The 13938-nt window shown below is 53.3% G+C and overlaps 1 protein-coding gene across 2 annotated transcripts in view; it reads left to right on the top strand.

Moving 5' to 3' along the window:
- The first annotated feature begins 1880 nt into the window (after window positions 1-1880).
- Window positions 1881-13938, top strand: part of CNNM4 (cyclin and CBS domain divalent metal cation transport mediator 4) — a 36282-nt gene continuing 24224 nt past the window's right edge. The window contains exon 1 of one of the 2 annotated variants that reach the window (XM_059942523.1): window positions 1881-3347. In XM_059942523.1, the coding sequence (XP_059798506.1) occupies window positions 1946-3347 (1402 nt within the window). In that variant the 5' untranslated portion in view covers window positions 1881-1945. The remainder of the gene's footprint in view (window positions 3348-13938) is intronic. The other variant, XM_059942522.1, reaches the window with a different exon arrangement.

Raw genomic sequence — 13938 nt, 5'->3', positions numbered from 1 at the left:
CCCGGGCCAGGGCATGAACCTGTGTCCCTTGCATTGGCAGGCAGATTCTTAACCACTGCGCCACCAGGAAAGCCCTCTGCTTTTATTCTGTGTCGGCCAGTGCCCATCTGAGGCTCCTGTTTTCTGGAAAACTGGCAGGCTGGACACTCACTATGGAATATGAAGTGAGGCACCTGCAAGGGGCCGCTTCAGGCTGGCCTAGCACACAGCACCCTCTACCCCTGCTAACAGGGCTTAGTTGCATCAGGCCTCTGCCACCACGCCTCCTCCTAAAACACTATATTATTGTTCCTCTCTGTTTAGTCTCCTCCCGGCTGGTATTGATTGTTGCTTTTATTGGCAAACAGTATACCGTAATAAAAATAAACACAAGTGTTTGTGCAGGGAGAGAGTGAAATGGATTCTGTGTCTCCAGGGCTGGGAAAAAACTTGCTCCAAGACCCAGTGGTCAACCTGGTACCTGATCCTCCTGTCAGCACACCTCTGCAATTATAAGGATGTTTGTCTGTTTCTCTCCTTCTCCCTAACTGGATGGCAGCTGCGGTTGGTCTTTCCCCCCACATCCTGAGTGCTTGGTGCTCAATTCATAGTTGCCGACTGACATCGAGGTAGGGCCGCCCAGGAAGCAGTCATTTCAGGGCTGGGCCTGGCGCTGAGCGTCTCAGCTTGTTTCCACATGCAGCTGCCCCAGGGTCAGTCACCACAATTTGGGGTTAGGGGTTTGGTCCCAGCAGGGCAGATAATAACAGCAACAACAATAACAACAACAGCTGCATAGTCAAAGAACATTCACAGAGTTGTTCTGTCCTGTTCAATGCCTAGGCCAGCTGTTCCCACAAGCTTAGTGAAATGGTGCTGTGTTATCATTCTTATCCCCAGTTTACAGATGAAGAAAATGGGGCTGAGAGACATTCCAACTTGCCTTACCCAAAGTCACACAGGCCTGCTCTTAAGATAACAGTCTGGGTGGGCTCTGATTTGTGCCTAGACTCAATTTCTTCATCTGTAATATGGAAATAATAACACTACCTCTTAGGGTTGTTGGGAAGATTAAAAAAATATTATGTACGCGTTTGTTTATTGCCGGTTTTCTATCCTAGACTGCAAACTCCAGGGGGCAGGAACTTTGACTCATTCACTGCTGTACTGTTTGAGCCTGGAACAAGTGACCGTAGTAGGTGCTCAATATTTGTGTCCTAAATGGAAACGACAGGAGATAAGCCCAGGTCAGACCCTGGCCCTTCTATCCGCGGGTACATCCTACAGCTCCAGTTCCCCAGATTTTCCCTCCACTGGCCCCCGAAGGAGACCCCGGGCCTGGGCCTGGGGAACCCACTTCTGGTCTTGGGACAAGGTGGGCAAAACCCCCGGGAGTGCCAGAACAATGCCGGTGAACTTGAAGACCTCCCTCAGGTCTATGCCCTCAGGTTCTCCTTTTCTTTTTTCATAGCAGAAAATCAATTTTCTCGCCCGAGCACAACGCGGTGCAGCTTCCGAGAGGTTCTTGCAGAGAAGGGCCACCGCCCCCAGCTGCAGATTTCTGGGGAAGGGGAAGGAGCCCAGCAACCGAGCCCAGGCTGGGCTGCGGAAGAGGAACTACGTGGTCGAGAGAGCAGGTCGGGGAGGAAGAAAGAGGGACCAGCCGAGAGAGCGGAAAGGCGTGCGAGGAGAAGGGCGGGGCGTGCGCTCGCCCGAGGCTCCCGCGCTCCCTCGCCGCGCCACCTTAAATGCCGGACCTCCTTAAGGGAGGGTGCTGGAGCCGCGCGCCAGGGGGCGGGACCTCCTATGCAAATGAAGGGCGGGGCGTGGGCGGGCGGGTCGCTGACCTGACGTCAGGCCGGCGGCCCGGGCAGTTGGCTCGGCGGCGGCGGAGCGGCAGGAGCGACGGCGTGAGAGGGGCTGCGCGGAGGGGCGCGGGGAGCGGCGGCGGCCGAGCCGGAGCAACATGGCGCCGGTGGGCGGGGGCGGGCGCCCGGGCGGCGGGCCGGCCCGAGGGCGCCTCCTCCTGGTGGCGCCGGTGCTGCTGGTGCTGCTGTGGGCGCGGGGGGCCCGCGGCCAGGGCGACCCCCAGCGGAGCGCGATCCTGGGCATGAGGCTGGCGAGCTGCAACAAATCGTGTGGGATAAACTCGGATGGCATCATCTTCGTGTCCGAGGGCAGCACGGTGAACCTGAGGCTGTACGGCCAGAGGCTGGGCTCCTTCTCCAGCAACCTGATCTCCTTCACCGAGGTGGACAACGCCGAGACCATCCACAACTCCACCAGCTGCCCCGAGCTCACCAAGGACCTGGTCGTCCAGAAGCTGGTCAACGTGAGCCGCGGGGACACGTCCGGGATGCTGGTGGTGCTCACTAAGTTCCTCCGGAGGAGCGAGAACATGAAGCTGTATGCGCTGTGCACCCGGGCCGGCGTGGACGGACCCTGGCAGAAGTGGACGGACAAGGACTCGCTGCTCTTCATGGTGGAGGAGGCTGGGAGGTTCCTGCCCCTCTGGCTGCACATCCTCCTCATTTTGGTGCTGATGGTGCTGTCGGGCATATTTTCTGGCCTCAATCTGGGGCTTATGGCCCTGGACCCCATGGAGCTGCGCATCGTGCAGAACTGTGGCACTCAGAAGGAGAGGCGCTATGCTCGCAAGATCGAGCCTATCCGACGCAAGGGCAACTACTTGCTCTGCTCCCTGCTCCTGGGAAACGTGCTGGTCAACACCTCCCTCACCATCCTTGTAGATAACCTCATCGGCTCTGGGCTGGTGGCCGTGGTCTTCTCCACCATTGGCATTGTCATCTTTGGGGAGATTGTGCCTCAGGCCCTGTGCTCCCGACATGGGCTGGCTGTGGGCGCCAACACCATCATTCTCACCAAATTCTTTATGCTACTCACCTTCCCCCTCAGTTTCCCCATCAGCAAGCTCCTGGACTTTTTCCTGGGTCAGGAGATCCGCACCGTTTACAATCGGGAGAAGCTGATGGAGATGTTGAAGGTGACGGAGCCCTATAATGACCTCGTGAAAGAGGAGCTGAACATGATCCAGGGTGCCCTGGAACTCCGGACCAAAACTGTGGAGGATATCATGACCCAGCTCCACGACTGCTTCATGATCCGGAGCGATGCCATCCTGGACTTCAACACCATGTCGGAGATTATGGAAAGCGGCTACACGCGCATCCCCGTGTATGAAGATGAGCAGTCCAACATCGTAGATATTCTCTACGTCAAAGACTTGGCCTTCGTGGACCCCGATGACTGCACCCCCCTCAAGACCATCACCCGCTTCTACAACCACCCGGTGCACTTCGTCTTCCACGATACCAAGCTGGATGCCATGCTGGAGGAGTTCAAGAAGGGTAAGGCCTGATGCAGCTCCCGCTTCACTCTTTGTGGTGTCGTGCGTATCCTTGCCTGGTTTGTGTCTGCTGATCTTAGCGTTCCATTCGCGTGACTCTGTGTCCCTTTGCTCAGCACCTCCTATGCCTCTGAGGTGAACGGTACTCAGGGCAGCAGAAACAGTTCTTAAGCATCTGCTGTCTGCCAGGAGCTGTGCTTTGTGCTTCAGGTGAATCAAAGCAGAGCAAGACACACTCACCCACATGGGAGCCAGACAGAGGGAAGCTAATGCCTCAGAAGAGGCCAACACCAGGGCATGGAGATTAGGGCAAGGAACCGGCGCCAGCACGTTGCACTGGGGTCGGGTGGGGAAGGGGTCGGGTGGGGAAGAGGCCGGGGAACTGGGAAAACCTTCACAGGGGAGGGAACATTTGAGGAGAGCCTTGAAAGGTGGGGAGACTTGGTACTTGAGGCAGAGGGAACACCTCGAGCAGAGAAGCTGAGTTGGGGAGCAAAGGATGTGCTTGTGGCCCAGCAGGTGGTCCTGTTCCTATGGGTACAGGCTCTGCTGATCACTGGTCAGTGGGGGAGAGACTGAGTCATCTGGGGCCTCAGGAAGAGCCTGAAAGTCAGGGCAGTCAGCCTGCTGGAAGCTTGGAGCTATGGAAGGTTTTGGAGCAGGGGAACAGTGTCACTGGAGCTCCTGGCCCACAGAAGCCGAATTGGGAGGGCTCTAGTTGGCTCCCCGCTCAGAATAATGCCAAGTAACGCTTTCGACTATTCAGCAGAAGCAAGCCGATTAAGTTTCGGTTATTGTTCTGTCTTTTCCAGGCGCCAAACATAAGCTTCCCTCCTGTGGTGTGCTGGGAATCTTCAGTGGGCCTTGCATTGCCTTGTGTTTTTTTCTCACACGGGTTCTTGGCCAATTTTCAGGTAGTTAGAGAGACACTCGGCGGGTTTACTCACCAGCCTCAGAGCTCAGGGCGCACACCCCTTTCCTTACTTCCAACAAAACTTTTCTCCTACCTCTGCCAGTCCGAAGCCTTCAGAGTGACAGTAAACAAACCAATTATGGAGTAAAACCCTCCTAGGCCAAAGGGAGAGAGGAGGCAGAAAGGGAAGCTCTCTATAAAGGAATGGGGGAAGAGGGAGAGGGACCTTATCCTAAACCTGGGGACTTTGCTTTGTTTCCCGTAGGTGGAACTCCCTCTGGCTGAGGCCTTCTAGCTTCTAGCTGGGAGCAAGAGCCCAGACCCTTTTCAGTCATTTCTGGAACCGAGAGTGGAGGAGAGCTTGAACTGGCTTGGGTCAGTGGGTGATGGAGTGGGTTTGGGAGGAGCTGGCCTGGCAAGGATGCTGGGGTCAGGGTCAGGGCCAGGTACCTTCCCTTTTTCAGTTTGACAGACTGAATCTCAGCATCAGAGCTGAGGAGGACTTGAGTGGGAGACAGCCCAGTAAGGTTCGTCTCACTGCAGAGGGACCGGTGGTGACGGCACAGCCTGGGGGGAGCTTCAGAGTCTGAACGGAAGAGCACTGAGGATTTGTGCCCCACCCCACCCTGCAGCCTCTAGGCCCAGAGGACCTCTCCCATGTTGCTTGGTCAGGAGCCGGGTTAGGACTCACCAGGGCAGCTTCCTCCTCACCACCTCGATGGTCTTTTGGACTGTTGCTGGTGACACACCCGACCAGCGCGTTTGCATCATTCAGCCCGCATCTGGATCCAACCTGTATGGATTGGCTTGGTCAGGCTTCTTCCCACCCTGATCAGCAGGGTGGGAGCGTCCTGGGTCTTGGCAGGGCCACCTTTGGACTCATCTTAAAAAAAAAAAAGTACCGTTTCCTGAAGCTGAGGAAACAGAGCTAGCATCTCTCAGGCCAGAGCGCTGCTGAGTGGGGCTCTGCAGATGCACATTTTAGTCCACTGGACTCTCCTCCTTAACAGGCTTGCAGCTTGAGACTGAGGCCTAGAGGGGGTGCTGGTAATTCCATGGAAACACAGGCACAGTCTGCCCTGCGCAGTGTGAGGCCCTGGAGATGCGAGTGTGATGGATGGTCACCCCGAGTGAACGTACCCGGGGTGTTACACCATCACTTCCTTGTTCCCAGTCTTACCTCGTTGCCATGCTGGGCTCCCCGCAGTGTGACCTCTGCCAGATCTTTCCATCTGGCATCTACCTTTTCAGTCTAAGGCCCTCCAGGACGCGGCAAACGCTTAGTGTACATCTGCAACTTAAAGGATTTTCTTTACAAATCTGGTGTTTGGAAGGCTTCTTTTTTAGCTAAGAAAAACCAACAAGCCAGGTTAACACAGCCAGCATCGTCAGCAGCACCAAAATCGGGGCCAGGGTGCCTGCCTAGTCTAGCCAAGGGTCTTTTCTGTGCTTCAGGGGACCCTTTGGCACCTCCAAGTTGGGTGAGGGTCCTGAATTCTGCCAGAGTCTTTCCGCTGCGGGTGTAATCCTCTTTTAAGGTCATTTTATCTCCACCTTACCCACCAGCATTATAAGCTCCTTGAGGGTTGGGATCATGCCTTATTAGTGTTTTCTCCACTCAGTTGCTAGGGAAGAAATTAACAGTAAATGTTTGTTAAACAATGAATGAGCTACAAGCGAATGGCTCTCTCTGGCAAGCCCTGCTGGCCTTGCTGGCCTTGAGGACACTCCCACCCTAGAGCCTTTGCCCTGGCTGTTCCCTCAGGCTGGAATGTTCTTCCCAGACTTTGCATGGCTTACTCTCCCCTCCCTCAGGTCTGCTTCAACTTCATGTTCTCAGTGAGGCCTTCCTGTCACCCTAGTTAAAACTGTAACCCCCTTCCCACCCTGACCTTCCTGATCTACCCAGACCTACCCTGTGCTCATTTTTCTTTTTCTCATATCACTTTCTAACAACTGTACAATTTACGAGTTTACTTTGTTTTTTATTGTCTGTCTCCTCCCACCAGAATGTAAGTTCCAAAGGGCAGGGCTCTAAGTTCTGTTCACCAATATATCCCTGGCACGTAACATGGTTCTTGGCACATAGTAAGACCTCAATAAAAAGTCACTGAATGAACGAATGACCTGTCAGGTTTGAGAGAGAATTATCCACATTCCAGAAGTCTTAGAATTTTGACGAGCTGATAAGGGATAAAGAAAAATGGGTGTGTTGTGCTGTTATCCAGGGACTTGACATTTCCAGCTGCCCCAAGAAAGCCAGGAGGTGCTCCTGCAGTGACACATGTATCAGAGGTTCAGGTCAGGGACTGAGAAGCAGAGTGTGGAGTCTTGGTTCTCCTTCCCTGTGCCTCAGTTTCTCGGTGAATAAGCGGTCTTTGACCATCAAGAGCTGACATGGCTTCCCTCATTAGTGAGAGTCATGAATATGCTCCTACACACTTAGAGACAGGCTCAGAGTCATTGCAGGCCTGGGGGCACTGAGCTTCGCCTAGGGACCAAAGCAACGAGGTGACAGCTTCCCAGCCGCTTCTGCCTTCCAACTCAAGGCAGCTGTCACCGTTTACTGAACCCCGTGCTATGTGCCAGACAGGATGCCTGGTGCTGCAGGCCCTCAGGAGTAAGACTCGCTAATTGGTGAGAGCTGTGAGGCCACTGAGAGGCTCCTGCAATTTGACCCTTGGTCCTTACACTTAAACCTCGCCTAGAATGTTCGCAGTACTGGGCGTTTTGGTTGAGTTTGGCTACAGCTCAAAATCTTAAAACGAAGCTTCCCTGGGCTGCTCCTGGCCCTGCTGTGTTTTTCCTTCACCACAGTTGCTCCCCCAGACTCTGGAAGCACAGTAATGAATGAGCTCTCCACTTGAGAGTTCGGAAGCTCCGCCCCTCATTGAAACCCACCCTCCAGCTTCCGCTGTGCCCCTCCCTCCCCCTCCCTCCGGGGCATTCCTGCCCCTCCCAGGCTTTCAGCTCTTCTTTAGTCTTTGGTCACTGACCCCTGGGGTAACCTTGCACCTATTACTGCTCCTCATAGACAGTTAGTGAGTTATACTTTGGAGGGAAAAAGCTAGAAATAATTTCATCGAAAACTCCTCCCATATTTCCAGCTATGTCACATCACATTTTCCCCACCTGCTTAATATTATTCCTGAAACAACTTTATACAGGCTGGAAAGAACACTGCATAATTTTTGCATTTGCTTTGGGTTCCTACCGTCTGGCGCACCTTAAGTATCTTATTTCCCTCCACCTGCTTGTTCTTTTCATTTGTTCAACAAACATCTAACTTTTGGAAGCCTGTGTGTCAGATGGTGTGCTAGCTACTGGGAGTCAGAGGACTAACACAGCCCTGTTCACAGCAGCCGCTGTCTGCCAGGGAGACAGGTAGGCACGGTGGGACCCGGGAAGGCCTAGGCCTCCAGACGCTTCTGCAGTCAGAATGACAGGGCCCAGTGATTACTACGGAGATGTTGGAGTCGGGGTGGGAAGTAGTTGTGAACATCTGAGGTTTTTGCCTGGGATTCAAGTTGATGATGTTGTCATTTGACGGGAGTGGGCAGAGGAGGGAGCAGAGCCAGTTTGGTGAGGGCGGAGGGAGGGGTGGTGCTAAATAATAACGGGTGTGACCCGTTATCAGACTTCTGTGCCCAGCATTGTGTGCACCGGAGGAGCGTCTGGCGCTTCAACGAATGTCCGACAGCCTAGGTCTTCTGTTCAAACGCAGATGAGAACTCAGTGGGTTTGGGGTGCGGCCCAAGGGTCTGCCTTTCTGGCAAGCTCTCAGATGGTGCCCGTGCTGCTGGCCCTGGGCCACCCCAAGCAGCACGAGGGTGTAGTCCATCCAGGCAGGTACGCAGGGGAAGTGCCACGTGGGGCTCGGGAGTGAGGCGGGGACCCGGCTGAAAGGTTTGGGAGCCAACTGAGAGCAGGCAGAGCGTGTGAGGCGTGGAGAAGCCCGGCCGGCCCTGGCGAGATGAGAAAGAGCCACGCAGGCCTGGTTTGGGGAGCCTCCTGGGGAGGTCGCATAGGGCGAGTGCTGAGCCCAGCTGTGGGATGGGACAGTGGTCCCGAGGTTCTGGGGGAGGGCGGCCTCCAGAGTGGAGAGCGGAAGGCAGCTCTACACCTGATCTCGGACAGCTCCACCTGGAAACACTCTTGAACTGAGCTGGTGATCTGATCTCAAGAAGCTTCCCCGGGGGCAAGTGTATCTGAGTGAGTGACAGGAGCTGCCTGTCGGGGCAGAGATGCCAGCGGGGCAACTGACAAAGCACTGGCCAGCTTGCTGCTCACTTTCTCTTCAGTGCGGTGCATGTGCCGCCCGTGGGCCGGCTTCCGTAGGGGAGCCAGAGCTGAGAGCACCTCGCCCATCTTCTATTTACAGATCTCTTCCTCAAGCTCTTATTTGTGTACTGGAAGGCTCTGCCTTACGGCCAGGCCCTAATAAGAGCTTCTTAGATCTTTACTTGTCAAAAGTCTTGTATTTCTAATCCAAAAGACCAGCTCTAGAGTTTTCCTGGACTCCTCTGGTCAGGGCAGGAGGTATTGGACAGATGTTTAATATCGAAAACAGTGCACAGAAACACAAAACCACACTTCTCCTGTGTCCTGCAGGAGAAGTGGATAAGGGGCAGGGGACCCTCCGGAAGCCGGAGCCTTGCTTGTCTTGTCAGTAGAAAGCTGACATTTCAGCTCTATCTTCGAGGGGGAATAGACACAGCACTTTTCATGTCTGTGTCTCTTGTTCTGGGAGCACTTGGACGAGACCACAGGGTGAGAAATGAGCTTCTCAGTGCTTGGTGCCAGCTATGGGGGAAACTGCTTCTGCATGTTGTGACCGCCGCTCAGCCCTTTCCAGAGGGGCTGGGAGGTGCCACCGCTGTGTGCCCGTCCCCCGAGGTAGTGCCGTCATGCCGATGAGCCAGGTAACTGAACAGCTGGGACATCCTTGAGGGAAGGGAGTGGTGCCTTGCGTGACGTTTTCCTGCCCGTCTGTCTCCTCGAGGGCAGGGGCCGCAAGCCTGTTTATCAGACACTCTCTAAGAGGGGAGTGTGCCTAGACGGGGAGGGTGGACCGGACCCTTCTGTCGCTGACTTGGTGATTGATTTTAGCGGAGCCCCCTGGTTCCTTCAGCCCAGCCTGCGGGGAGGGACAGCTTGCCTTGCCTGTCCTAGGGCTGGCTCTCTCTTTCTGCCTTCCTTTGGCCTTAGGGAGTTTTGAGCTTCTCAGCAGAACTTGCCAGGAGGATGTGAGGGTTATGGAATTTCCTAGAGGTGCCCAAGGTGGCCCTCAGCTAAGAGGACGGGGAGCAGCTTCCTGGTGCTGTTGCTGCCGTCTGATCCAGTGCCCTCCCCTTGTTCTCCGAGCCCCTCCATCTGCCATTGGGCACAGCTGCCCTATGACAGGCTGCTCTCCTGTCCTGAACCTCGGGTTACCCCTCTCATCACACCTGAGCGTCCCAGGACATCCAGCTGTAAAAGGCTTTGTGGCTACAGAAAGGACACCTGGCTCATTTCATAGACTGGATTCTGGACTACTTACTCTATTCCTGTCCCATTCATTATGGAATTTCTTTTCCTTAATGTTAATTAAAAAGACCTACATATCATTATCAGAGCCTTTGAAAACAGGCAAAAATCAAAACCAAACAATCCAGAAGCCAGTGACTTAGAAGCACTTTTAATATTTTAATTTACTTTGATAACTTTTTAGAAGTTTAATCTTTTTTTTTTTAAAGTTTAAAAAATCTTGTAACAAGACAACAGGCTCAAAATCATTTTCATTTTTACAGGCATGCTCTCTCTCATTAGCTGCCCTTACGTGTTTTCACGTTGAAGTCACTGTCTATGTATAATTTTGTGCTCTGCTTTTCGGAACACAGTTTAGATCGGTTCTTCAGATTTCTCCTCTGATAAGAAGTGAAATCCCTTTTTACCCCTGGGATTCTTAGGAGGAGTGTCTAGGAGGATTTCCACAGACTGAGGGCTGGGCTTCGTTCTGTGGCTGACAAGGTGAGCCCAGAGGGCTGGGGTGTGCGGCCGCCAGCCTGTTTCGTTGGGGGTTAAACCTAGGATTGCTGGAGCATTCCCCAGAGGTTACAGCCAGAGTCTCTTCCCTGCTGCAGGGCCTATTTACCGTGACCTGGGCAGGGTTCTCGAAAGACTGGTTTCGCTGGGCTCTCTGGAACGCCTGGTCTCTGGCCAGCTGGCAGCCAGGAGCCTTGGTTGGAAGGAAGCCTTCCACCCCCACCCCCTGCCCCGCCCCAGGCAGGCTCACTCCCACACCTACATCCACACCCACACACACCCACGTCCACACACGACCCCACACCTACATCCACACCCACACACACCCACGTCCACACACACACACACACACACACACACACACCCCACACCTGCATCCACACCCACACACACCCACATCCACACACTCACACACACGACCCCACACCTGCATCCACACCCACACACATCCACGTCCACACATGCACACACACGACCCCACACCTACATCCACACCCACAAACACCCACGTCCACACACACACACGACCCCACACCTACATCTACACCCACACACATCCACGTCCACACACGCACACACATACATGCACACATATATCCACACCCACAAACACCCACGTCCACACACGCACACACACGACCCCACACCTACATCCACACCCACACACACCCACGTCCACACACTCACACGACTCCACACCTACATCCACACCCACACACACCTATGTCCACACACGCACACACATACATGCACACATATGCACCCACCTACCCACTCACACACAGGCAGGCTCACTCCCACACCTGCATCCACACCCACAAACACCCACGTCCACACACTCACACACACAACCCCACACCTACATCCACACCCACACAAACCCACGTCCACACATGACTCCACACCTACATCCACACCCACACACCTACATCCACACACACACACACCCACGTCCACACACGCACACACATACATGCACACATACGTACCCACCTACCCACTCACACACAGGCAGGCTCAATCCCACACACACTCAGGCATCGTTTTACACACTCTTACCCACACCCACCGGCAGACAGACACACACATTTATCCACTCCAGGCAGGCGCTCCCTCTCTCTCTTTCTCTCTCTCTCTCTCACACACACACACACACACACACACACACACACACGCACATATGCACCATCACCTAGAGTCCTGCTTTAAATGTACGTCCGTCTCTCATCAAACTTTCTCAAGAGTAAGTTTAAAAAGGGAGCAAACGCTTGTGCAGTGGAGTTTATTTTGTAAAAGGCTTAAAATAGTGACTGACTTTTGGGCTCAGAGAAATTTCTCTTTGGTGGCTGGTGATTTGGTCATCCACATGAATGACAGCACCCAACCCGGAGGTTGTGGGGAGAACAGAATGAGGTAGGGCACGTACAGGGCTCAGCTCAGCGCCTGGCACCGTGTTGTCGTGCAATAAATGTCAGCTGTTTTAAAAATTACTGTTACTACTATCCAAAAGGTACCCCCGTTGGTGTTGACACCCACTTGGGCCACGGTGGTTCTTACATACTGGCTTGGATGGCAGCTGCCCCACTGTCTGGGCGTGGTGTCTTTCTTGGAATTATGAATACATTGAGGTCAAAAGAGCCTGGTATATAATTGCACGCTAATTCAGATGGCATCTTATCTGGACCCTAGCGTGTATGTTAAGGGTAACAGAAGCCAGAACTTAAGAAAAAAAATGTCCAGAAGAGTAACTTAAAACTGAGGAGATGCTCCTCATTCAGTTATTTGTTTCCCGCAAATTGGGAAAAGTTCAGGCAGCCGTCCTGATGGCCAGCGCCTTTGTGGTCTCACTGCAGAAGTACAGTCTGGGGGTCACTGCTCTGGGGAGATGTCTGGGAAAGGAGCGTGGCCACATTTACCAGCTGCACCCCTGTGTGGGTTCTTTCATCTCGGGATCCACCAGTCACCTGTCCTCCCTGGTGCCCCAGTTAGGGAGGCAAGAGGCTGTGATAGAAAAGCAGCAGGGGGCTTCCCTGGTGGCGCAGCGGTTGAGAGTCTGCCTGCCAGTGCAGGGAACACGGGTTCGAGCCCTGGTCTGGGAGGATCCCACATGCCACGGAGCAACTAGGCCCGTGAGCCACAATTGCTGAGCCTGCGCGTCTGGAGCCTGTGCTCTGCAACGAGAGAGGCCGCGATAGTGAGAGGCTCGCGCACCGCGATGAAGCGTGGCCCCCGCTTGCCGCAACTGGAGAAGGCCCTTGCACAGAAACGAGGACCCAACACAGCCATAAGTAAATAAATAAATAAATAAAATTAAAAAAAAAAAAAAAAAAAAGCAGCAGGAACAAGAGGGGGATCCAAGGGACTGAGGCTCCCTAAGAGGCCCCGTCTCCCCAGAAATGCCCCAGACCCAAGCTCTGGAAGAGGGTAGAGCAGGGATCGTTAAAGAAGGAAGAAGTGCCTTCATGAATGGTTAGCCTTTGTTGAATACTGAATTAATCCTCCAAGCGCTGTAGACAGGGAACTGAGGCTCAGAGAGGCTGAGAATCTTTCTTCCTCAGCCACATGACAGCTAAGTGGCCACCCCAGGCTGCTCCCCTCCACCGGCCAAGCCCTTGACTGCTGTTCTGTGTCACTTCTCAGGGGGGGTTGTAGGTACTGAGAAAGAGACCAGAAGATTGGGCTATTCCAGTAACCCCAGGCTAGAAAATTTACTGTCAGTTCTACATCTTAAAAAATTGAGATATAATTGACAGACTACATTATATCAGTTTCAGGTATAAAACAAAATGATTTGCTGTATGTATATGTTGTGAAGCGGTCATTGCGGTAAGTCTAGTTAACATTCATCACCACACATAGTTACAAAAATTTTTTTCTTGTGATGAGAACTTTTAAGGTCTACTCTCTTAGCAACTTTCAAATAGACAGTACCTATTATTTATTAACTATTAACTATAGTGCTCATGCTGTACATTACATCCCCAGGACTTATTTATCTCCCGCCGCCCCCCCCCACCAACCCACCCCCCATTTTAAGGACTTATAACTGGAAATTTGTACCTTTTGACCACCTTCACCTGTTTTGCCCAACCTCTCACTTTGGGCAACCATCTAGATTTATTTTATTTTTTATTTTTTTTAATTTATTTATTTTATTTATTTATTTTTGGCTGCATTGGGTCTTCGTTGCTGTGCGTGGGCTTTCTCTAGTTGCGGCGAGCGGGGGCTACTCTTCGTTGTGGTGCGCGGGCTTCTCATTGCGGTGGCTTCTCGTGTTGCAGAGCACGGGCTCTAGGAGCGTGGATTTCAGTAGTTGTGGCACGCAGGCTCAGTAGTTGTGGCTCGCGGGCTCTAGAGCGCCGGCTCAGTAGTTGTGGCACACGGGCTTAGTTGATCCGCGGCATGTGGGACCTTCCAGGACCAGGGCTTGAACCTGTGTCCACTGCATTGGCAGGCGGATTCTTAACCACTGCGCCACCAGGGAAGCTCCTAGATTTGTTTTAAAGTAAACTTTCTGTTGAAGCAAAGTGCTTAAATCATAAGTATTCAGCTTGCTAGTTTTTCGCAAAGGAACACCCTCGTGTAAATACCTCTGAGCTCAAGAAATAGAACATTATCAATATCCTAGAAGCCCCCCGCACACCCTCCCAGGTAC

Source organism: Balaenoptera ricei, chromosome 13 (genome assembly GCF_028023285.1).
Source record: "Balaenoptera ricei isolate mBalRic1 chromosome 13, mBalRic1.hap2, whole genome shotgun sequence".
Taxonomy (NCBI): domain Eukaryota; kingdom Metazoa; phylum Chordata; class Mammalia; order Artiodactyla; family Balaenopteridae; genus Balaenoptera; species Balaenoptera ricei.
This window is presented reverse-complemented; position numbering and strand designations above follow the sequence as displayed.